Raw genomic sequence first — 24,745 nt, forward strand, 5'->3', positions numbered from 1 at the left:
CACAAACATTTAACACTTTCCCTCTAAATTACTTTTTGTGTTCAAAAAAATTATCTTTTCCATTTTGTAGGTTTCAAAATAATAAATTAAGCTTTTATAACATTTTTTTTCAATTCAAATCAAATTATTCCATTTTATATTAAACCGATTTTTCTATTAAGTTCTAAGAAAATCACTAAGCAACAAAACAAAAACGAAATCAAATTCTGTTGAAATCTTCTCTCTTAACAACCTTTTTTCAGTAAAAAAAAAAACGTTTACTAGCTTATGGGTGCAAAAACGTAATGGTAAAATGTAGGTAACGGAAATCCAACGTTAACTAGTTACACCGCAAAAAAGGTTAAAATTGTATTGCTTAAAAGTGCTAAGTGAGTTAGTTTCTTAAATGTAGTAGATAATGTAATTGTCTAATGAACCAGAAAACATCGATAGAAATTGTAGGTAATGGAAAAACAGTGTTAACTAGTTAGTTATGAAAAAACCTTTTTTACATGGAAAAGTATTATAGATTTTATCAAAGTCTCATTATTCAGAAGCAATTCTAAGTAAATTGGGTTTGTTAAAGGCAGAAGCTCAATGGCACAAAGCAGTAAACGACTATACTGTACCAAACACAAAAGTTAATACAAAATCAACGTATCGGAAGCTGATATAAAAACAGCAAAAGAATGAAGTCAGATTTTTTTCATATGGTTGCAAGCTATTTAATAAGGTGAAATCTTCCCTAAGATTTCACCGTAGAGGGATTTCTTTCAAATAGTAAATTTTTTGATTGACAAAGACTATATTAAAATGATGAAACGAATTTACCTCAAAATAAGAATTTCTAATTCATCCACAAGTAAATCTAAAAAAAATAATTCATCTGTAATTTTAATTATTTGGTTGCATGTGAGTGACGTAAGATGCCCAAAATAAAATAAAAAATTACAAGCTTTGTAACTTTTGATCCAATAATAGGATTACTTATATTATGATCACGCATTGAAGTTAGGGTAGGTAGGTTCTTTATTTATGTCGCACTAGAGCTACACAATGAGCTATCGGCGACGGTCTAGGAAGCATCCTTGAGGATGATCCGAAGACATGCCATCGCAATTTTCATCCTCTGCAGAGGGGATGGCTCCCCTTCTTTAGTAGTCCGATGACCTGCGAGCGAAATCAAACACTTTACGGTAGAACAGTTTAACAAGGACCGATACCGCGCACCCTCTTTCTCTACACAGTGATGCTTGACTTTGGTGTTCTACTGGGAACCGTGTCTTCACGATCGTGTCTTACGATTTATAATGTTAGACCCTAACTCCAGCGGGACCATTGCAGTTAGGGTCTAACATTATAAATATGATACTTAATTAGTACAGTCAATATTTCAAATTACGAAATTAAGCACAAAACTGTACTTTATCTGAAATAAGCATACTTTTTCCGAAGTATTTTGTTTCTTGACTCTCAAAACGTAGTCGAAGAAGTTCTGTAAAAGTCGATTCTTAAGTTCTGTGGTAAGAGTGGCATTAATTTGACGATGATGGGACTGGGTTATCTTTTTCATATAATTTTTTCTGACGATCTAATTACAAGTAAAAACATGTTTTTATATTTTTAATGGTAAAAAAGCAGTCTAATAGTAACTGAAAAAATATCTGTTAGATTGTCGGAATTATAGTTGTACTAAAGTATAGAAATCAATAAAAAAAATAGTTTTAATCGATTTATAGCTACTAAAAATTGTTTAAAATATTAGTAGTTAATTCTATCAATAATCGATATACTAAATTAAAGAAATTTCAAATGATGAATAACTGTTCCTCTAGAATGTAACAAGCAAATAACTGCAAATAGTTGCAACTTTAAACATTTTCTTTTGAAGTGAGAAAAATTTTAAAGATTTTACTTTAACGCAGCAAATGAATCGGCGCTTCATGCTGCATTTCATTACCATAAATTATTAAAAATGCTAAATATAAAATTTTTTTACTTTTTTTGATCAAAATTTATACAAAATAAAAAAATGTATAAAAAATATGCTTAATATGCTTAAAAAATTCTGTGGCAAAGGGTTAATGATAGTTTTACTTTTTTCGCCAAATATCTGGAAATATCTGAGTGTATCGAACACTTTTACATAAAATTTAGGTATGCATTTCATCAAAGAAATTTTTTAAGCAAAAACATAGTTTTCATGATAATTTATAATTTTATATTATTTAATTTAATGATGATTAAAGCAGCTTCGTATTGTAAGGTAGACGAATATTTAATTTCTTTGAACTATGTAAATTTTAATTACAAAACACAAAATTTGAACAAGATCAATCGAAAACTTAGTGAGTAATGCAATTTTAAAAAAGTCACGTCTTTAAGATTTCATTTCTTAAGAAACTGAATACTTTCAAATTTCAGACAATTTAATTTCAGTATTCAATTTAAATTTTCATAGTTTAAAGTGATACAAAAATGTTGCTTTTATCTTATTATTCATAAAAAGACCATTATTTAATTAAATAAAAGAAATTAAGTAATTTTAACAATTATTTTTACAATTATTTTTTATACTTCGATAAACAAATTCTAAAATTGGAAAATAGACGAAAAATGAAAAAATGCCTCGAATTGATAGATAAAGAACTAAGATATCCCAATAAAGAATAAAATATTTAGCAATTGTTACAAACTGTAACAAAATACTTTTTAACAAAAGTACAAGTACAAAGTGTATCAACATCAAGTATCGGTGTTACAACATAAACATTCACTTAACATTAAGACAAGATAGTTAAATATATCGTTCAGTATTTGAAATCAATATTTAAACTATAATAATTATAGTAAAATATAAATCAAGGAAAACCTTCATGGAGCCATTATAGATAAATTTCATTGCCAATCTGTCGGAAATTTGTTGACAACTTCGATAAAATACATGTGGCTAGTTTAATATTTCCTTCGATCCATTCTGTCCAAGCTGCAGTTTTTAAAATATCTGCAGCATTGAGCTCAATAAAACTTAGCGCAAAAGATTTCAAATTCTTGCAATCAATCATATCAGCGATTGCAATAATTTCACACGCATTTTCAATCGATATAATGGATATCAAAAATGAAGCACACTTATCCACAAGCATTGACACTTGGTATTTATCTGCAGTCAATATTAGATGCTTAGCAATACTGTAATCCAATTTATCCACTTTATCCGCATACAAAAATTCAAGAAACGCTTTTAAAGTCTTTCCATCAATGTCGGTCATATCAACTACACCTGTTTCGTTTTCCAGCATGTCTTGATCAAACATGGCGGCAAACACTGGGGATCGAACTTTCAAAACAAACTTATGAGCAGGAAATTCATCATTTTTGCATCGAATTGTAACATCAGAATAAGTTTTGCTTGCCAAAATGTTTCTAAATTCATTTTGCGCAGAAGAGGTTGGATTATCCGTCGGTAAAGACTCCCAGCTGAAAGGAGACTCGAACTGCAGTTTTTCAATAGAGTTAGAAGAAATATTTTTCTTTGAAACGCAAACTTCACATTCCAGCTTAAATTCATACCGAGATGAACTAATTTCACAATTTTTCAACACGTCCTTTGTCATGAAATCGAGAAAATGCCACGGTTCAGTTTTTTCATGCACGTGCACAACACGCTTGGAAGCTAACATGCATCCAATTTTATGAAAAATAGAAATCGTAAATGTCAAACGCTGAGATATATCAGATTTATTTTGTTTGAAGCAAACCGAAATGGCTAAAGCTTCTGACTTGGAATTCAAAGCAATGTCTACATTATACAAATCTGAGATAGGGAAAGCAATGTTTTCAGAATACTCAAACAAAGAAGGTATTTTAACATTCCAGTCAACAAAGAATCGGTCTACTTCGATGGTAGTACAAGCAACAGACCCAGATAGCTTTTGCCTGAGTTGATTATCACTCTTCATTCGACACCGAAGTGTTAATTCATCTTTGACCCAATTGCTCATTTCTTTGTCCAATTCATCGATAGCAAAGAATTTAATAAAGCCCCAGGCTGAATTCTGTCCATTAAATTCTCGCTCTTTCCTCTCAATACCCTCCAAAACACAATCTTTTTCATCCACAATCTCGATCTTGTAAGAAACTGTGACTGATTTAATCGTGTCATACAGCGCTGTCCACTCTAAGTAACAGGAAACGTAACTTTAATCGTTTCTCAGGCTGGAATAACCTTTAGGATAAAACGACAAATTCCACTGACTACCAGGGATATTTTCGATCGTAAAAAAGGGACTCACAATATCTTTACCTTTAACTTGGTAACAGGAAGAATAGTTTTTAATCCTCCATGTAAAAACATACTCCTCAAACTCTTCATCCATTATTTCAAATACGCTATCAAACAGAGAACAAGTAAAAACCAATGGAAAATAATGCCAATTGAAAACGCCCTCCTGTTATTCACGTTCCTTCCCTATTAATGAATTTTAAAAACAAAAGGGAAATTTCGCATTGTTATTAAGCACCCTGGATACAATTCGGTAAGATTCTATCATTAATGCAACGTCAGAAATCACGTAAAGAGATCAAAGTTTAGCAGTATTTTGAAAGGAGATAATGGTTTTTAGTTAGACTTACTCATTTGATATGATTCACGTTGAAGTAACAACTGAAAAAAATAGAAGCATAATCGCTATCTTGTAACCAAATCTTAAAAACAAGCAATTTAAAAAAAAAGTATGTCAATTCCTAGTTAGATCAACGACTAAAAATTATACTTTTATTAAATATTTAAAAATTTTTCGCCCATGCAAAACTTAAATTAATTAATAAAATTTAATTAATGAATAAATATTTAAAAAAATTTTATTAACATCAAGTGTTATTCACTACAAGTTTAAAAAACTGTATTTGAACTAGAGTAGATGAATAAAAAGTATTTTATTAACGATTAAAAATTTGAACAAGGGAAAGGGTGAACTAATAGTAGGAATTGAATAATTTAATATTTCATTCATAAGAAAACATGCTGTTTGAATTCATAATTTTATTTCAATATGATTTATATAATATGAATTTATATAAATATGAATACGCTTTTCCTTTTTTGTCATCTGTAGTAAAGCAGGGTAAATACATAGGTAATATCTCGGAGTTCTCGAAATAAATTATACTATATCAATCGAGTTTTTTACTGTGTATCTAATTCAAAATAATATTTTAATTATCTGTTGAAATTAAAATAACGTTTGAAAATTAAATGTGTTCATTATTCTGAAAATTATTTTTGCCCAACAAAAAAACTCATGCCAACGTTATAACAACTGAGTTAAATATTATACGTAATAAAAGGTTGAAAAGATAAAATTGGGGTTTTTTATTAGCATTAAGTTAACCATCTAAGATTTTGAATGAAAGAAATTTGATAAGTTTTATTTCTGTGCGATATATATTGAAGAAGCAATGTTCCTATGAATCTATCAAACATATTTTATTTCCATTGATGTCTGAGAATGCTTAGCTTTGCGAAATTTATTTACTTAATTAAGACAATAAAAAAAAAGATTCCGAAAAATTCGTGACTACACTTTATAAAAAATGTGTTCCTCGTTAAAGATAGAAAACATCAAAGTTGCCAGTACAGAACCTATATTGGCTAAATAATGGATATAAAATATCGAATGAATCTGACAATTCTATATAGAACCGATATTGGTTGTAGATTGGCTGTAAAATATCGGGTGAATCGTAAAATTCTATATAGGACCAATAACGGAAATAACGGCCCTTTGAACTATTATTGAGCCAAGATAGAGCTGATAGGGGTCATTTACTTCAAATCAACATCAGATAAAGAAGTCTTTAAAGAAAACCTGGTTTGTAGCAAATCTCGTGTATCACATCTTAATCGTACAATGATATCGAGATTAGAATTTTGTGCCTCCGTACTTTCAGCAAAATTTATAACAAAAGTGAAAAGTAACTTTCAGCTTAAAGACCATTTTATTTTCAATTTTATAATAGTCGTTAAAAGTTCTGACTTATTTTTTGAGTTTACGACTGCTAATGTTTAAATCCATAGACTTGTAATTTTGAGCCGATTCCAGAAGACAAGCCCTAGAAAAAGTAGTGGGTGAAATTTGCTTTCATGTAGGACTTATGATGGAGCTAACCCGCATTTGCGTTACATGCAGGGGAAAAGCACGAAAAACTCCCATGGTTAGTCCCACGGCAAAGTGATTATAACCCATGATCCGTCTACTACTGAGGATATTTTACATCAGCAATGTGGTCTGTACGAACTAGGTGCTGAATTCGTATCCCAGTCATCGTTATGATTCGAACCCGGGTTACCTCATTGGAAGGGGAGTGGTCTATTTCGGAGAACAAAGAACTTTCTTAAAGACCATTTTGTAACCGTTGTTGAACAGCTGACACAAATTTGAGTTAACGACTACAAATATTAAACTCCGTAGCCTTGTAATTTTAAACTCAATTGAGAAGACGAGCGAACTTCAGGATCATCAACTCCAAAAGGTATTAATTTGTTGAGGAACTTGGAAGACTTTGTAACCTGTACCATTTAACCTATACCATTACCATTTAATACGCGGGGATTTTTCGACCTAATCTCAGTCACACGAACATGAATCTAACATCCTACCAAACAGTTTATTCCGGCAATCTTAAGGCCATTTTATTTTATTTTATAACCGTCGTTGAACAGCTGAACCATTTTCAAGTTTACGCCTACTAATGTTCAATTCCACAATCTTGTAATTTTGAACCCAATCCGGAAGACAAGGTAACTCCTGGATAAAGTATTTGGCGAAATTTGCTTTCTTGGAGGATTTTTTGATGGAACTATGCGGAATTAGAATCAAAAAAGTCACTTGAATTTATAATGAAATCAACAACAATAAAACGAATAAACATTGAGTTTTTTTAAAATATGCAGAATTTTATAGTCCTAAACTTTGAAAAAACGATGGAAAGACTACGCCGATTTACGATAGAATCTATGCAAATTATGTGGCATCAGAAAGTGGAAATTTTTCGATATATTTTTGATATATTTTTATATAGTGGAAAGTCAAATTTTTCGATATATTTTTAGTCTTGTTTAAATTATAAAATTCTTTCACAGGCTCTTGCTCAGATTGTACACCCCTATTTTGATTTCTCATTTATTCTTATTCAGGTCAATAAAAGTAAAGCAGGGCTTAAAATCATCAAAAACCGATTTGACCAGTGAGACAGAATCTGGCATCTTTTCTAATTGATCTTATTTAGAATTTATCGAAGTTTGAAAATATTATTCTCTTTCATGTAAACATTATTTTGAGAAAAATAATATGCATACATCTTTTACTTTTCCTTCAAAGAATCTAAAAATTAATAATAAGGATGATCATTTCAAAACTTCCTGTATAAAAACTTCACTGCTGAAATTGTAGTGTAATGTACTTACTTCAAAATTTTTAGGTAAATATTAATTGATCAGCATTTTGCATATTATTTATAATATCCAAAAACAAAGTAATAAACCAAAATTGAGGTTTTATAATCAAAATAGCCAGCCTGATAGCCACGAAATCAAAATGTGCGGGAACTTGGTGTAAAAAGTTTATTTAAAACATTTGATTTTGATATAAATATATACTTCAAATGGTATTACATGATTGACAAATAATTAAAAAATATATTATAGATTTTGTAGAAAGAAATACATTTTATAATACTATTTTCTTTTATTTTATTTATTTGAGAGGTTTCATGTTCCCAAGCTATTTTTGAAAATAAACAACGAAATCAAATTAAGTAAAGTATAACAAAAAGTTTATGATATTAAAATATGTAAATATTTTGCTATATTCTTATAATTTGCCCTACAGCATCGCAGAAACTTATAGACAAAATTATCTAAAGAAAGAATTGGTAAAAAAAAACCTATATTTATTTCAAATAATAATAAAGTAGGGAAAAGTGCTATATATTATTATCAGAATGTTTATTGTTCTTTTCCTACCAATAGAATATTTTTTATAAGCAGTTTTACAATTATAGAGCTTTCCAGCAGTGCATAATAGTTAAAGAAATTCTTAATGGTGTATTTATGGGTAAGAGCAAAAATATTTTTTTGAACAAATGTTAAAATCTATAACAAAAGTAGCATTTAATATTTAATTCTAAATAGTATTGAAATATGCTATTATTATAAAAAATAATATAAATACCCATATATAAATTTGGTTGTTGATATTTGTTGGCATTTTGATTTATCTATTTTATTCCATATAAAGTAAGGGAAAAACATATCTCAAAAATTTGTAAACCTTGACATAAACATATTGGAGACATTTAGTGAATTGTTGACATTTTTTAGATAGTTATAATATTTGTCAATACTTGAAAATATATTGACTAATAATATAATGTGAATGTTCATCAAAAAATATATTTATGAGGAAACTTCTGAGCAATTAATAAAATAAATAAATCAGTTTCTTAAAAACAAAGCTGCTAATGGTTGTTTACTTATATTATTTATAGATAAAGTTCTCATAATATTAGAACAAAAATAAATTAAAATATACAATATCCTACCCTAAAATATACGAATCCTATACATTGCAAATTATAAAATGTATGCAGAATTTATATTTTTATAAATATGTATTTATAAATATTAATAATTAAAAAATTAGGTCACAACATTGCATGAAATACCAAACTTTATTATATAAAAGAGACTTTAACTCTTATTAAAATCAATAACAAAATATACCAGCATAAGGGATTACAAATTACAAAACATATACTAACAATTAACATCCTGAAAATGTAATTACTTCAATTTACAATTAATAAATTGAGCTTTAAAAAAAAGTTAAAAGATAGTTTAAAGAGATAGAGATAATAGGAAGATATATTTTTTTCACAAAATATTTTTTGAGATAAAATAAACTTTGAGATTCTTTATAAATGTAATAAAAAACATTCCTAAAATAATATCCTTCGCGCTATACATTTAAAATTACAAAATATCCCTTTATTTATTTAACGAAAATACAATAACCATTATTTTTACTTTTAATTTAAAAAAAAAATTCTTGCAACAGATCAAAAAAAGGCAATTCTCAATGATGTGAAAAGCGCCTTAATTTTCATTATATTTATTAATAAAATAACCCAACATAAATGAGAAAATTCGTAATAAAACATTATTACCACTATTTCTGCCGTATGAAACATAAATACTACAGTTTATGTGCTTGTAAATAATAATTAAAATTTTATAGTTTTACTTCAGGAAATAAAAATCTTTACTAAGGGTCCTTAATTTTCTGACCGATTTTAAAAGAAAAAAATACTCCAGCAAAAAGCATTCCTTTTGTAAAAAATAAAGAAAATATAGTAACCTTTCTTAACACTAAATATACCATCACCACAATAAATGGTCTTTTGACCGGTTATGGTATGCTTGGTGTTAAAATGTAACTGTTACTGTTCAAGATAATAATTATAAATAAAAATATTATTGCAATACTACATCCTGTCATACAACAAATCTTTAATATATAAAGCAAGACTCAGCTTTCAATAAACTTGATAATACACTCCTGCATAAAGAAACCTATGTACTGCAAACTACATATTATGAAACACAAATAATTATATAAGACAGAAATTAATTTTTATTAAAAGTTAGAAATCAACAATTTAATTTAAAAAATAACAGTCACTGAAGAAAGCATTTAAGTATTTATAAAACCGCAAACTTAAATCAATTTAACTTGTTTTCAAAACAAAACTTAAAAAGAATGACTTTTAAAACATTTCGCATAAACATTTATTAGTAGTTATTTAAGCCTCCTTATTCTCACAAAGTTTAGTTCTCAAATTTCCAAGTTTTTATTTCTGAGTAGTTGTGTTTTCAGAATGCTTTCCAGCAACGAAACTTTCATTGCAATATTTAGTTAGTCAAATTTAAATTAATTACATCCTGAAATAAATTTAAATTTTGAATAAGTTTTTCTAATGAATCACAATCAATCAGTAAAGAATTCACTGTTTATTTAAAATGTTATGAAGAGTAAACTATATTTGCTCTTCTTAAATTTTAATTTTATCTTATTACAAGTTAATAATTCAACAATTAGCATTTAATTCAATGTGCTAAGTGAATATTCATTTAGCATATTGGTGTAATTATATATTTACTCACTATTTTACACATTCAACTTAATATAGCACAGATTTAAAGTAATAAAAATTATTCCTCTACTAAGGAAATTACAAAAATACACTAAATATAATTAATGAAAGTCAATATACTGCAAATTGAAACCAGTTATTTAGTGGTATGAGTTGCAGGCAATTTGAAACGTTAAAATAAAACAAATATTTATGAATATCAAATTTATCAAAATTAATATTAGTTTAATAAAAAAGCATTTCTAAGAATTACTTAAGTTAAAAAGATGGAAACTGGTTATTAATTACAGCTTACAACAGCTGTTTAGTTGAAGTATGAATAAAGTATTGTTTCGATTACATGTTAGTTTAACGAAATTAGAATTATTCTCGTTTAGAGTGATTTTCTGTTATTAAAAACTATATAAATTTAAAGTAAATATCTAATGAATTTATAGAATATATCGAACGAATTAACTTTAAATTACTTTAATATAGCATAAAACACAAACGTAAGATTAGACAGAGATTTAATTCTTATAAAAATATTACAAATCAATATTTGAATTAGAAAGAAAAATAATTCAATTAAAAAAATATATATATTTTACGAAAATCTTCATAAAAAGTTTTTAAGTTATAAAAATAAAAGGTTAAATTAATTTGTAATTGGTGCCAATAGCAGTAGATAATTCCGATAGAATATATGTAGCTAGCTTAATATTATCTTGAATCCATTCTGTTCACGCTGCAGTAGGCAATACTTTAGCAGCATTAACCTTAATGAAATTCAGCGCAAAAGATTTTAAATTCTTGCAATTTATCATATCAGCGATTGCAATAATTTCACACACATTTTCAATTGATATAATGGATATCAAAAATGAAGCACACATATCCACAAGCGACGGCACTTGGTATTTATCGGCAGTTAATATTAGATTCTTGGCAATATCGTAATCCAATTTATCCACTTTATCCGTGTACAAAAATTCAAGAAACGCTTTCAAAGTCTTTCCGTCCATGTCAGCGATATCCACTACACCGGTTTTGTTTTCCAGCATGTCTTGATCAAACATGGCGGCAAACACTGGGGATCGAACTTTCAAAACAAGCCTATGAGCAGGAAATTCATCATTTTTGCAACGAGTTGTAACATCAGAGTCATTTTGGTTCAGGAAAATGCTTCGAAAGTTACTTTGCATGGCAGGGATTGGAATATCTCTGCGTATGGATTTCAGGCTACAAGGTGACACGAATTTCAATCTTTCGATAGAATTTGTATGAGTTTTCCTGGAAATACAAACATCGCACTTCAACATGAACTCATACCGAGAGGAATTCGTTTCACAACATCTTAACATTTCCTTTGTTATTAAATCTGGAAAAGTCCAAGTTTCTCCCCTTTTACACACATTCCCAGTACGCTTTGAACCCAGATTGCATCCTATTTTATCGAAGAGAGATAACGTGCATGTTAATTGTTGAGATGATTCAGACTCATCATCTTTAAAGTGAATCAAAATTTTCATCTTTTCTTCTGTAGAATTCAAAGTTAATTCAACACTATTTGAATCTGAGATTGGAAAAGTTAGGCTTTCAGAATACTCAAATAGGGAGGGCATTTCGATATACCATTCCACACAGCCACGATCTACCTCGAAGGTAGTAGAGGCTTCTGATTCAAAACACTTCTTTTTGCGATGATTATCAGTATTTATTCGGCATCGAAGTGTTAATACATCTTCGGTCCAATTGCTCATTTCCTTCTCCAATTCATCGATGGCAAAAAACCTCTTAAAGCCCCAGTCATTTGACTGTTTACTAAATGTGGTAATATCATCGTCATCGCCAAGATCTAAAATATTATCTTTTTCATCTACAATATCTAAGATGTAAGAGATTGAAACTGAGTCCAAAGTTTCAACTAACGGTTTCCACTCTAAAAAGTAGGATACAAATCTTTCGTCGTCTTTCAGGTCACTGCTACCTTTAGGATAAAATGACAAATTCCACTGACTATCAGGTATGGTCTCTATATTAAAGCATGGGCTCACAATTTCTTCACCTTTAGCTAGGTAACAGGATGAATAGTTTTTAATCCTCCAAATGAATACATACGCATCCATCTCTTCAATCGACATCTTACGCATAAATTAAGAAATTCGAAATGAGGTAACGAATAACACTACAGCAAATGGGAGTTTTCCCTTCTTTCGAAGAGCGTGTTGTTTTCTCACGTGACACAGCTTGATAACCTTGACGTTTTTCTTCCTTTACGCAGATCACACCACTTTAAGTATTAGGTTAAGGGTTTTCGCGTTTTTCAATTTTTTCTTTTGCGTTTAATTACATAAATAAAATATTTCCAAATATTATATGAAATAAAATATGTTTCGAAGATAAACGAGATAATTATTTTCTAAAAATACTAAGCACGGAAATAAAAAATATCATGATTCTTTCTTTAAAAATAACAGATGATTGAAGAAGACATAAAATCTTAAAATATGGTGAATCGCTGTGATATATTTGTGGCTTTAGAATAGGAGGAGCTTATAAATTTCACAGGGAAGTTAATTTATCACTTTTTGAAAGTACAAAATTACAATTGTTTTTATTTATAATATAATTGAATTTTTAACGTTTAATGACGCTTTTTTTTAAACAATATGTGAATTCCGGTTATTTAAATTTTATTCATTCTAAAATACAGGTTTATACTTTTAGAAAATATAAACAAATAAGAACACAATTAAACCATAAAGTAATGATTACATAAAATTATTAATTTTTTTTTAAATTTTAGTGCTAAAACTGTTGTTGGCAAAATTTTGAGATCAATGTTTCCTGCCCATTTTGTTATTTTCGAAATAAAAAATCTCTTCTATAAATTTTGATAATTTCAGTAGCTCGTTTTTGAATCGTTTTGTTTATAGCATACATTTGCTCAGAGAGAAGCGTGGTTATGAAAGATCAATTAAAAACAAATCGATAAATCGGGTTTAGACTTTAATTAGACTAACCGGGTTATTAATTAATTAGCATTTAGTTGTTCTTCAATAAAATCATCAGGGCTTTTTAAATTGAAATCGTCAGATTCTTAGGGCATTGGACTCGTATTCGTGAGAACGGGAGTTCGAACCCAGTCGGCCGAAGAATCCGAGTGAATTAAATAGTGATTGGTGCACGTTAAATCTGTTGGAGTTACGAAGTCCTTCAAGTTCCCATAACAAACCAATACTTCTGGGGGCACTGAGTCAGGAATTCCCTTGTCTTCTGAATTGGATTTGAAATTACAAGGCTACGGAGTAAAACATTGTTAATCGTAAACTCAAAAATTTGGGTCAGCTGTTCAACGACAGTTATATACAGGGTGACTCAGTTAAGCGTTTCAGAACTTCTAAGAGAGGTAGGGGGTATCCTGACGACTCGAAATCATATAGCAATGTGGGGTCGGGAATGCTTTCCTGAAGCGGTGACGTACACAGAAGCATCATAAAGAAAAAGAGACCGTAAGTGAAAAATCGCTATAATAATGCATTGAAAAAATTATATGGCCTCCTCGGTCACCCGACCTATCATGTTTTGACTTCTGGTGTCAAATGAAAACACTGGTTTATGACACCCCTGTTGATAATGCTGGTTGCAAGAATCGCAGTAGCTGCCTGCGAGATATGCCTGGAGTATTGCAGAATGTTCAAATGTCCATGCGCCGGAGATGTGAGGTGTACATTGTAGCCGGGGGCAGAAACTTCGAACACTTACTTTGGCCAATGTACCATATAATTTTTTCAATGTATTATTATAGCGATTTTTCACTTACGGTCTCTTTTCTTTATGGTGCGTCTGTGTACGTCACCGCTTCAGGAAAGCATTTCCGACCCCACATTGCTATATGATTTCGAGTCGTCAGGATGCCCCCTACCCCTCTTAGAAGTTCTGAAACGCTTAACTGAGACACCCTGTATATAAAAAAAAATACCCAAAAGAGCCGTAGTGGATCAGGCGAAATCCCAGCGATGGCTAGTAAATACGAATTTTGAACCCGGCCACAAAGCTGACGTAAAATATCCTCAGTTGTAGACGGATCATGGGTTAGATTCTCCTTACCGTCAGGCTATCCATGGGGGGTTTTTGTGGTTTCCCTCTCCATGTAACGCAAATGCTGCTTAATTTCATCAATATGTTCTACGTGAGGATAAATTTCTCCCTATGCTTGGTTCAGCAATTCACTTGTCTTCTAAATTGGGTTCAAAATTACAAGGATCTGCAGTTGAGCATTGGTAATCGTTTATTCAAAACTTGGTAGACTGTCTAACGACGGTCCAGTCCTAGGGTTCAGCGGAACATCTTTTCGAAACTTCTGAATTAGAAAATCAAAATCTACTGAGAAAGATAAAATATATCTCTATGTGAACGTAAAATTTCCGCCGCATGTGTGGAAAACCTCAAAACATGAGTGAAGCGAGGAATCTCCAGACGATTTATAAACTAATTTTTTTTCTAATGCCCGCCTGTGTTAACATCCGTCAATTCAGGCATCTACAGGGCGATTTTGTTGACCTCTCTTACAGAGGCACCATATTAGGTGGGCCAACGTCGCTCTCACAGTAAGGACAGATAGAACAGAGAAGGAAAGAACATCCATACATTGCCCGGGATTCGAACCCAGAACGTTTCTGATGCAAGGACAGTTCCCTGCCGGCAGATCGGTTTATTAACCAAAATAGAAACAGCGAGAAAAATACCCTCTTCAGGAAATCACATAATAGTTGTTGTTGTTGTTAATTTACGTCGCACTAGAGCTGCACAATGGGCTATTGGCGACGGTCTGGGAAACATCCCGGAGGATGATCCGAAGACATGCCATCACAATTTTGATCCTCTGCGGAGGGGATGGCACCCCCGCTTCGGTAGCCCGACGACCTGCACGCGAAGTAGAGCACTTTACGGTAGCACAGTTTAGCAGATCACCGAAGTCAAGCATCACTGGCTACGGTCAGTGTGCGGGTGGGTGACCACTTGGATCAGTCTGCGTAGGGACCGAGGGTGTGCGGTATTGGTCCTCGTTAAACTGTGCTACCGTAAAGTGCTCGACTTCGTGCGTAGGTCGTCGAGCTACCGAAACGGGGGTGCCATCCCCTCTGCAGAAGATCGAAATTGTGATGGCATGTCTTCGGATCATCCTCAGGGACGTTTCCCTGACCGTCACCAATAGCCCATTGTACAGCACGAATGCGACGTAAATGAACTACAACATCATCCACAGATCGTAATATTGATCTGTACCAGAGAACGATCAATCTCCAATTCTGTAACCCCAGAGGTATAATTTAACATGGGAGCATGGAGGACTTAATCCCCGGCAGATTTAAAGTGCATCAGTCATCGTTTACTACGTCGGAAGTCTTCGGCCGGCGAGTATCGAACTCCTAGTCGCCTAGGCTACTCCGGCCGGAAAATGTTGTGAATCTGAGTACCCCTCTCTTGAATTAGTAGGAAGCTTAATGTATCCTGCAACTTCCACGAGACTTAGTGTTGCAAATTATGTTAATCAGATAAGCAGGTATTTAATTTGTTTTAATAAAATTCAATGGATAGCAAAACTCGTTTTACGATACCTTAAGGAAACTGTTAATTTCGAACTTGTATTTAAAAACAATAATGAGACTTTATTTAATTATGCTGACGCAGACTGGAAAATCTTTATTTTAGCAGTAGCTTTACTACGCGGGAAAACCGGTGAAAATGTACCGTGGCTCTATCTTAAACGGAACCAGAGTACATGACTTTTTCCGATGCTACGATAGGTCTTTGATCTTGTTAATTTAATGAGCGAATTCGAATCTTGGGATAATAATTTTAATGAGGATCGATGAATAAATTGGCCGAAAATGCTATTTTTGACAAAACGAAACGTTTAAATATCTGAGACCATACTACAAGAAACACCTTGCAAAATGGATTAGTTAATGTAGGTTTTGTGCACACCGAAAACATAGGGGGGCTGATATACTAACAAGGATTTTAACATCTCATGAGCAATGTGAAACTTTAAAATTGTAAATAATATTTGAAATGTTTAATATTGAAGATACTAAATTGGTGTTCGGGTAAACACGCTGTAGGGGAGAGGTTGGTTTTAAATGTAAACATCAATTCCTTTAACCGTCCACCCTCGAATGCAGATGGATTTGTCAGCATGTAGATGCAGCCTATTAATGCGCATGTCCGGTGGACGAGGCATTAGCACAGTGTTGCCAGATTGAGCTACAAGTAGCGGATTGGGCTATTTTTAAAAGTCCCCGAAACTGAAAATCGAATCCGGGCTACCCGCTATTTTTTGGGCTACTCATTATTTTTCAAATGCTACAAATCTTAAAAGTGCGCTACTTTTATTTCTTTCAGAAATACTTTTTTGAAAAATTTTTCCTTTCCCTTTATAAAATTATTCAAAAAAGTCTGTAGTTTATTTTTTAAAAAGGAATTTTTTTTTTCTTCCTGAAAACGCATCAGCATTAATTTTGGATTATTGATTGTTTTGCTGCGCGGAGTCTATAATGCTTCAAATGCTTATCTTTGCTTCAAATCAAAGACTCGTGAAATCGCAAAAATATATATGTACCGCGACTATGATGGGAAAAAAAGCTTTAACTCCAACCATTATTAATCACTAGCTGTACCCGCTCACACGTTGCTGTGATTAATGATCAAATGTATACAATACATCAAAATGAAAATTAATAATAAAATTATCCCTGCATATCCCTTATGAAAATTTAAGGTATATTTAAGGTTGATTTGTGGTATTTTTGAGGTATTAAGGTTGTTTTGAGGTATATTTGAGGTATATTTAAGGTTGCAGAGAAAACAGAAATAAAAATTATACCTACTTAAAGGTTGTAATTAAGGTGTACGAGGTTGATTTATATATACTTCAGCTTGTTTTGAGGTTGTTTAAAATTCACTTCAAATCATCCAGACTGATAAGGTGATTTTTAAGGTATACCAGGTTTATTTTCTTACATTTGTAACAAAAGAGGTATTTTTGAGGTGTAAAATTTTTTACCTTATTTCAACTAAAAAGAGTGAGATATTTATTGAGGTATATGAAGTCATTTTATTTATACCTAAGCTTATTTTGAGGTTGTTTTAAATTCACTTCAAATCAACCAGACTGATAAGGTGATTTTTAAGGTATATCAAGTTGATTTTCTGATACTTGTAATAAAAGAGGTATTTTTGAGGTATAAAAAAATTGACCTTATTTTAACTAACGAGAGTGAGATATTTATTGAGGTATATGAAGTCCTTTTATTTATACCTAAGCTTATTTTGAGGTTGTTTAAAATTCACTTCATATCAACCAGACTCATGAGGCAGTTTTTAAGGTTCACCAGGTTGTTTTTTTTACACTTGTAACAAAAGAGGTATTTACGAGGTATAAAAAATATAATTTTTTTCAACTAAAGAGAGTGAGGTCTTTATTGAGATGTATGAAGTCATTTTATTTATACCTAAGGTTGTTTTAAGGTTGTTTAAAGTGCACTTCATATCAACTAGCTCACTTCCCAGAGTTCCGTGCTAGCCGGCAAATGGCGTGTGTGTTTGCAATCGAAAGTTTCTTTAAAATTCGGTAAGTGTGCTTGACATTTATTAATTTAGCTTTGTCACTTTTAATCAAATATGCCTCAATTTTCAAACTTAAATTTCATTATTTTTGTTTTAAAGACGCGTCCTGATCTTACATTATTTAAGTCGGAGGATATTCTTTGAGGCTATTGTTGTAGGCTTAGCAATAAGACAGATCAATCTAAATATTTCTCGTCGCTGTTTAGGGTAACGTTACTGGAGAATCGTTACAGCAGGTTACGCACAGTATATTTTATTGTTTGTAATTTATTCAAATATAACTATTCTCTTTGTTTTGCTTAAATGTATATGTTTTAACGTAGCAGTATGCAAGCTGATTGAGTAAAAGGTTCATAATTTCTCTTATAAATAAATCACTGAAAATTGAAAGTTAACAGTTTTTATATATTGCAGGTAATAAAACAAATAAACAATACTATTGTAAGGAACGAAATGCATATTTGTTGCCTTCAACAAAAATCTAACATACATATTTAACTAATAAAATAAACATATACAATAAAAATTGCAATCAGGGTAAATACATCACACAAAAATTTTAATATTTCTTCAAAAGTTGCATTTTCATAAAAATATATATTTACAAACATGAAGAAAAAAAACAATCCTGTTTTTCGAAGTAAATATTCATTTTTTTAAATTAATGTTTACTATTAACAGGTGATTCTAAGGTAGGAAACAAGTTTACCATATCAAATCAACAAATTTCATAAAAAAATATATGAGAATTCCTAATAAAATCTGAAATTTTTTTTAATAAAAGTATATGTAATATGAGATAAGATTCAAGCTAATTTTAGTGAACTAATTTTTTAACCCCCCTCACAAATTAATAAAGCAAACTTCATAAATTTTCATAATCTGAAAAATATTTTGTTTTTAAACTCCAGAAATGATGAGAAATTGGAAATTCTAACATTATCGCAGAGAAAGAAAAGAATTTTTTTTATTATTAAATGTGCAGAGTAAATAAAAATATAACGCTAATAAATAAAGAATTTTGAAAATTAAATTCTAATAACATTAAATTATGTAAGGATCACAGAAAACTATAATATCAATGAAAAAAAATCAGAACCGAATAATTTCGGTAATAATAAGTGATTGATATTAACAGCGATTACATTATATATAAGCGGGGATTACTGAACTTACATATACATTGCCTCTAGAGAGAAAAAGTTATTCTAATTCTAGATTGTTCACCACATTAGCAAAATAAATTTTTCCAGTGTCATCGCACTGGATGGAAATACAAACAGAAGATATATTTGTCACAGGTATTAAGTTAAAGTTGCCAGAATTAGTTACTTGTGTAATATGGCTTAGTTCAACATTAAAATTAAGATTAAGAGAACGCATCTTTTCACCAGAAATCATTTCTTCAATAACACCATAATAATTCCAGCAACAGCATATTGAATTCTGACAAGTACAAGTTACTAAAATTTTTACGAAGAAATTAATGCAGCCTAGTTTAAGTTTACTTGCCCTTTTATACATAAGCTTGGTTTAGTTGAGTATCTTAAAAGTATTTGTATGTGTATCACCTATTAAATAATATCTGAAGTTAGTTAGCAAAATGGCAACTATAGGTGAAGGAAAACTGGCATCCACTTAAAAAATTCTCATGCAAAATTCAAACTTTTTGTCCGTTTAGTCCACTAAGGCAACGCCCCGCTCTTCCGTGCCACAGGTCCTGGGTTCGATCCTTGGGCCGGGCAAGGTTGACTCAGCCTTTCATCCCTTCAGTGGATCGATAAATGAGTACCGAGCATGCTTGGGAACTGAACACTGGGGGTTCCGCGTTCGGCTGACCACCTAACCGGAACATCTGCTCCTGCATCCCAGAGCCCAAGGTCAAGAAAACTGAAATGGGCACAGTAGACCTTGGCCCTCTATGGGCTGTCGCGCCACTGTGTTCAGTTTTATTTTAGTTTTTAGTCCGATAAGGCAAAATCTTGAATATTATTCTAGATCAACATGATGCAGTTTAATATTTTGGAATGATTTTCAATTTATTTTTAATAAGACTCGTGAAGACTCGTAAAGAGACTAAAAGAACATGAAAACTTTTCGTATAAATAGTGTGCTCTAATAAAATAGTTTTTATCTTTAATCCACAAAGAATATTGTATAAAACAAATTTACTGAGACAGCTATTCCAAAAAAATAATTTTATTATTTCAATTAAATATTAAAATCATTTTGGTGAACCTATACTTAATCTCCTTATATTGTAGTTAAAAAAGTTTAAAAGTATTATTGACTCTGGATTTTTGTTGTCAACATTAGTAACTTATCAAAGTTATATAAATATATATTTCAATTTCCTTCAATTTCTTAAAAAAAAATCTCATCTGAAAATTTCCAAATGAAACTTGCTATGCAACTTTTATGTAACTTGATTTTACTCAACTTGAACATGCAACTTTTACAGAGCTGCTCCGTAAATGGCATCCAGAATTTCAAGGTTTGAATAAGGCTGTCAATAATACGTGCTCCAGCTAGGAGGAAGTGGAGACTAGTAACTGGAGAGCCTTCCCCTGGGAGTAACTCTAAATATACACCAAAAAGAAAAAAGACTAGTAAATTATTCTCCCTTGATTCAATGAAATCTTTTCACCTAAAAAATTACTGATAAAGTTTGCATGATCTTTGATTTTTGAAAACATTATTTTATAGCATTATCTTAAATTATTCTCTCAGGCAAGTAAACATATAAACTTAATGTTGCTTTTATTTCGATGGGGCATGAAAAACACAAAACATTGATGTTCTACATTCTTTTATTAAAAGATGATTGATTCTTGATCACATTAAATAAAAGGTTGAAAATGACCTTTTGTTTTTAAAAACCTTACGTGATAGACAATTATTTTCGGAATCAGCAGCATTGAGAATTGGTTTTAGTACAATTTCTTTTGCGAAATTGGACTAAAAATTTAAACAAGCAGGCCAGTGTAATTGAATTTATTCAAAATTTGCTGAGAAAAAAATTTAAATATCAGCATAACAATCCATAATTAAAAATGGTCGGTTGAATTATTGGAAAATTAAGAATTTCAATAAGCGTGTTATTTCTACAGCAGTTTTTATATGCATCTTATAGAAAAATTAGCTTTTTTAAGTGATATGTTTAAACAGTCAAAATAAAGAATTGAAATATACTGGGAGGAGAGTTTTGCAGGTCATTATTATTATTCTTATTCATCTGCTGTTACTAAAGAAACCATTTATTTATTCAAAATTGAATAGAAATAATAATAAAAGGTGATTTATGCAACGAAATAAGCTTTAAAATATTATTCTAATCTTTTAAAATTTGTCATTATCAATGTAAATATGATTCTCGCTAATTCAAATTTTTTATTTATAGGTTCCAATGCTCCAAATAACGTAAGCACAGCAAACTTGCAGAAGAAGCAGAGTAATTGTCAAGAATTTTGATTTCTTGAACGAAAAATTAATTTTTTTTTGTTAATAAAAGTTTTTATTTGTAAGCTGGCTAAATTATTTAAATTTGCTGTTATTTCGCTTTTACAAAAAATTAGCGCCTTTAACATCTGTTCTATATAAATGAGTTCCCACATTTTTCTGAAACAAATGTATCCTCTTTTCACGATAGTTTAATTGAAATTATTAAAATTACAGAAACATTTGAAATGTTCTTTTAAGGTTTATGAGTCAGCATACTTAACATTATTCAACTCTACATGTTAATTCAAGATTAATAAATTTTATGAACTATTTAATTGCAAATTAGCACAAGGTTCACAAACTATAAATTAAAGGCGTTAAGTGAAAATTCCTATTTTGAATTGTGTGAGGAAGAATACATTCCAATGGGTTGTATTTCAAAATTAAAGGAAGCATTGCATTCTTTGCATTGCATTTTACTTTTCTTCACACAATACATGGAAATCAGTCGAAAATTCTTTCGAAAGAAAGATTCATCCGTATTCCGCCTATGTGTTTAGAAAATAGTTTCTTAGCATCAGGATTAGCAGTGAAAATTAAGACAGACCGTAAAAAGTTAATAAGTAATTACCACCTAATGTGTAACATTAAAAACTCCATCAGAGTGATAAATACCTCTACAAGTGAAAAGATATATATTTTAGGTTAAAAATTAGCAGTCTAACGAGAAACATTTTAATTATATTTAATTACCAGCATTAGCATAAAAAAATATAACCTGAAGGGAAAAATGGCATATTTTAGTTTGATTAAAAAAATTTCCTTTACAAGCATAAAAACCTATATTTGAGGTGAAAAATAATACACCTTACGTTAGTAAAAAATCACCTTTCCAACTATCAAAAATTACACCTGAGGTAGATTTGAAATAACCTGAAGAGTAAAATGACATGCCTCAGGTTGAAAAATATATACCTCTACAAGCATAAAATTAGATACCTGAGGTTGAAAAATAATTACCTGAGATCGAACAACATACACCTGAGGTTGATTTATAATAACCTGAAGTGTAAAATGACACACCTTAGGTTGTTGAATAAATACTTCCACAAGTGTAAAAAAATATATTTCAAGCTGATAAGTAATAACCTAAGGTCGAACAAAATACACCTGAGGTTGATTTGAAATAACCTGAAGTGTAAAATGACACACCCTACGTTGAAAAATATATATCTCTACAAGCATAAAATTAGATACCTGAGGTTGAAAAATAATTACCTGAAGTGGAACAAAATACACCTGAGGTTGATTTATAATAACCTGAAGTGTAAAATGACACACTTTAGGTTGTTGAATAAATACTTCCACAAGTGTAAATAAATATACTTCAAGCTGATAATTAATAACCTAAGGTTGAAAATGAAACACTTTAAAGTAGTAAATATCTACCTCTCCCCAGATGTAAAATTTAACACCTCAAGTTGAAACATATATACCTCTGGAGGTATATATTAAGGTATATTTGAGGTTGGTTTTGAGGTATTCATTTGCACCCTTTTCAACCTCAACGACGTCTTTAAATAACAACCTCCTTTATACCTTTAAAATATACCTTGTTTATACCTCATTTATACCTCGATTTTTTCATAAGGGATATGTCACTTGAATATAACAAAACATAGATATACATAGTTGATGGTAGAATAAACATGTTTCTTCACTTGTGGTATTAAATAATACATCATTAAATGAAGGATATTTGATGATTGATGGTGAACTTTATCTTAGTAGTGCTTGTAAATAAACAATATTTTTTGTTTTCCCATCTGGTGCAAGAACAAATAAATTTGATGGTTTTCCAACTCGTGAACACGCAACGTACAGCTGTCCATGTGAGAAGCATGGATTTATCAAATGTAATCCACATACTTGCAATGATTGTCCCTGTGCTTTGTTAATGGTCATTGCAAAGGCTAGTCGTACAGGAAACTGTAGACGTTTGAATTCAAATGGAGTATCCGTTGGTATCATGGGAATACGTGGTATTAGTTCATGTTCTCCTTGGTGTTTTCTATTTAAAATGGTTGCCTCAATTATGTTATTCATTAATTTTTTTACTGATAGCCTAGTCCCATTGCATAGTCGTGGTGAATTTATATTTCGTAGAAGGATGATTGGGGAACCAATTTTCAAAGATAAAATATGCGAAGATAAAATATGTAATTTACTTTTCTAAAAGAATAGAGCTATAAGATAGAAAATAACACTCTTGTTATCTTCAAGATATTTGAAAACTGAATCGTTTATAGCAAAATTTAAAACAAAGGCTAACTTTTAACCAATTCAGAAAATTCCATTTCGATTTTCGCTCATACCGCTGGAACGGCTTGTCGCGGAATGTTCTAATGTCGACAGAAACCTTCCTCGTGCTTTGAACTATCTGTATGCCAAGTTTCGTAGCTTTCTGTCGGATGGTTTAGGAGTCTATAGAGGACAAACAGACAGACACACATTCATTTATATATATATAGATTTATCTTCTGGAAAACTCACGAGACCTTTAATTTGAGTTAAAACGAAATATTGAATTTGACAAAATTTTTAACGCAGTGCATTGAAATTTAACTTTTTTTTTTTTAATTTATCATATATATATATAACGTCGTTGCCGAGTGGAAGGATTAAAACAGGTCTTAGACAGGGAAGGAGGGTTCAAAATTTATTTATTAATTATTAGACAGTCATGAAAGTGTGCACGAAAAGTTATGTTTCTCGATTATATGTAAGGGAAAATCTTTCGAAGTGAATCCGTAAAATGTTTCAATTTAGGGAAAGAGGGAAATCGTAGTAATTGTAATTGGTTTATCAAATAGGTCGAGCGATTCCCACAAAAAGTAAAGGGAAAAATTTCTTTTAATTAATGCATACTTGAGCCAAAAATAGATTTGAAGACAGGATGTGAATTTAAAAGTGTCAGAAAGTGTTTCGATTAGATAAATAAAATAAAAGGTTATTCATTAAAGAACTAACATAAAAAAGATTAATTGAAGCTTTTTATGTTACACACACACGCACACACACATACCCATAATATTTTATTTTCGATAAATATTGGGTAAAGGAAGATAAATTCTAAAAAACGAAATTTAAAAAAACTATAATGTTCTAAAATGAAAGAGTAAAAAAGCTATAGACGTATTCTAATGAGTGATATGAAATAGATTTAAAGATTTCAATTAAAAAAACTTAATGAGTTTTAAACAGAAACCTAAAATTAAAACAAAACCATTATAGAACAAAATAAGAATCCATATTTATTTTGCACTATACTTTTGTACTTTACTTTATACAGATATTATTTCTATTTCTTGAAATTTTAGAAGTGTTATGAATTTTAAATATAAAACATTTGTCTTTGTAAAAAATCTTCTTGGCTACAGAAGTCTTAAAATAAAATTACAAACAAGGAACAGTTTAAAAATTCAAATTTTCCCCC

The 24,745-nt window shown here is 30.5% G+C and overlaps 2 protein-coding genes across 2 annotated transcripts; both read right to left on the bottom strand.

The window, feature by feature from the left end:
• Positions 1 to 2,636: 2,636 nt before the first annotated feature.
• LOC147814897 (TD and POZ domain-containing protein 4-like) lies at positions 2,637 to 4,465 on the bottom strand. The gene has a single exon (XM_087157110.1). It carries the CDS (start codon positions 3,981 to 3,983, stop codon positions 2,865 to 2,867), a length of 1,119 nt encoding a protein of 372 aa, XP_087013236.1. The 5' UTR covers positions 3,984 to 4,465; the 3' UTR covers positions 2,637 to 2,864.
• Positions 4,466 to 10,706: 6,241 nt separating this feature from the next.
• Positions 10,707 to 12,400, bottom strand: LOC147814898 (TD and POZ domain-containing protein 4-like). The gene has a single exon (XM_087157111.1). It carries the CDS (start codon positions 12,324 to 12,326, stop codon positions 10,917 to 10,919), a length of 1,410 nt encoding a protein of 469 aa, XP_087013237.1. The 5' UTR covers positions 12,327 to 12,400; the 3' UTR covers positions 10,707 to 10,916.
• Between the last annotated feature and the right edge of the window lie 12,345 nt (positions 12,401 to 24,745).

Source organism: Parasteatoda tepidariorum, chromosome 2, assembly GCF_982258835.1.
Source record: "Parasteatoda tepidariorum strain Cologne lab strain chromosome 2, Ptep-v5.0, whole genome shotgun sequence".
Classification (NCBI taxonomy): Eukaryota; Metazoa; Arthropoda; class Arachnida; order Araneae; family Theridiidae; genus Parasteatoda; species Parasteatoda tepidariorum.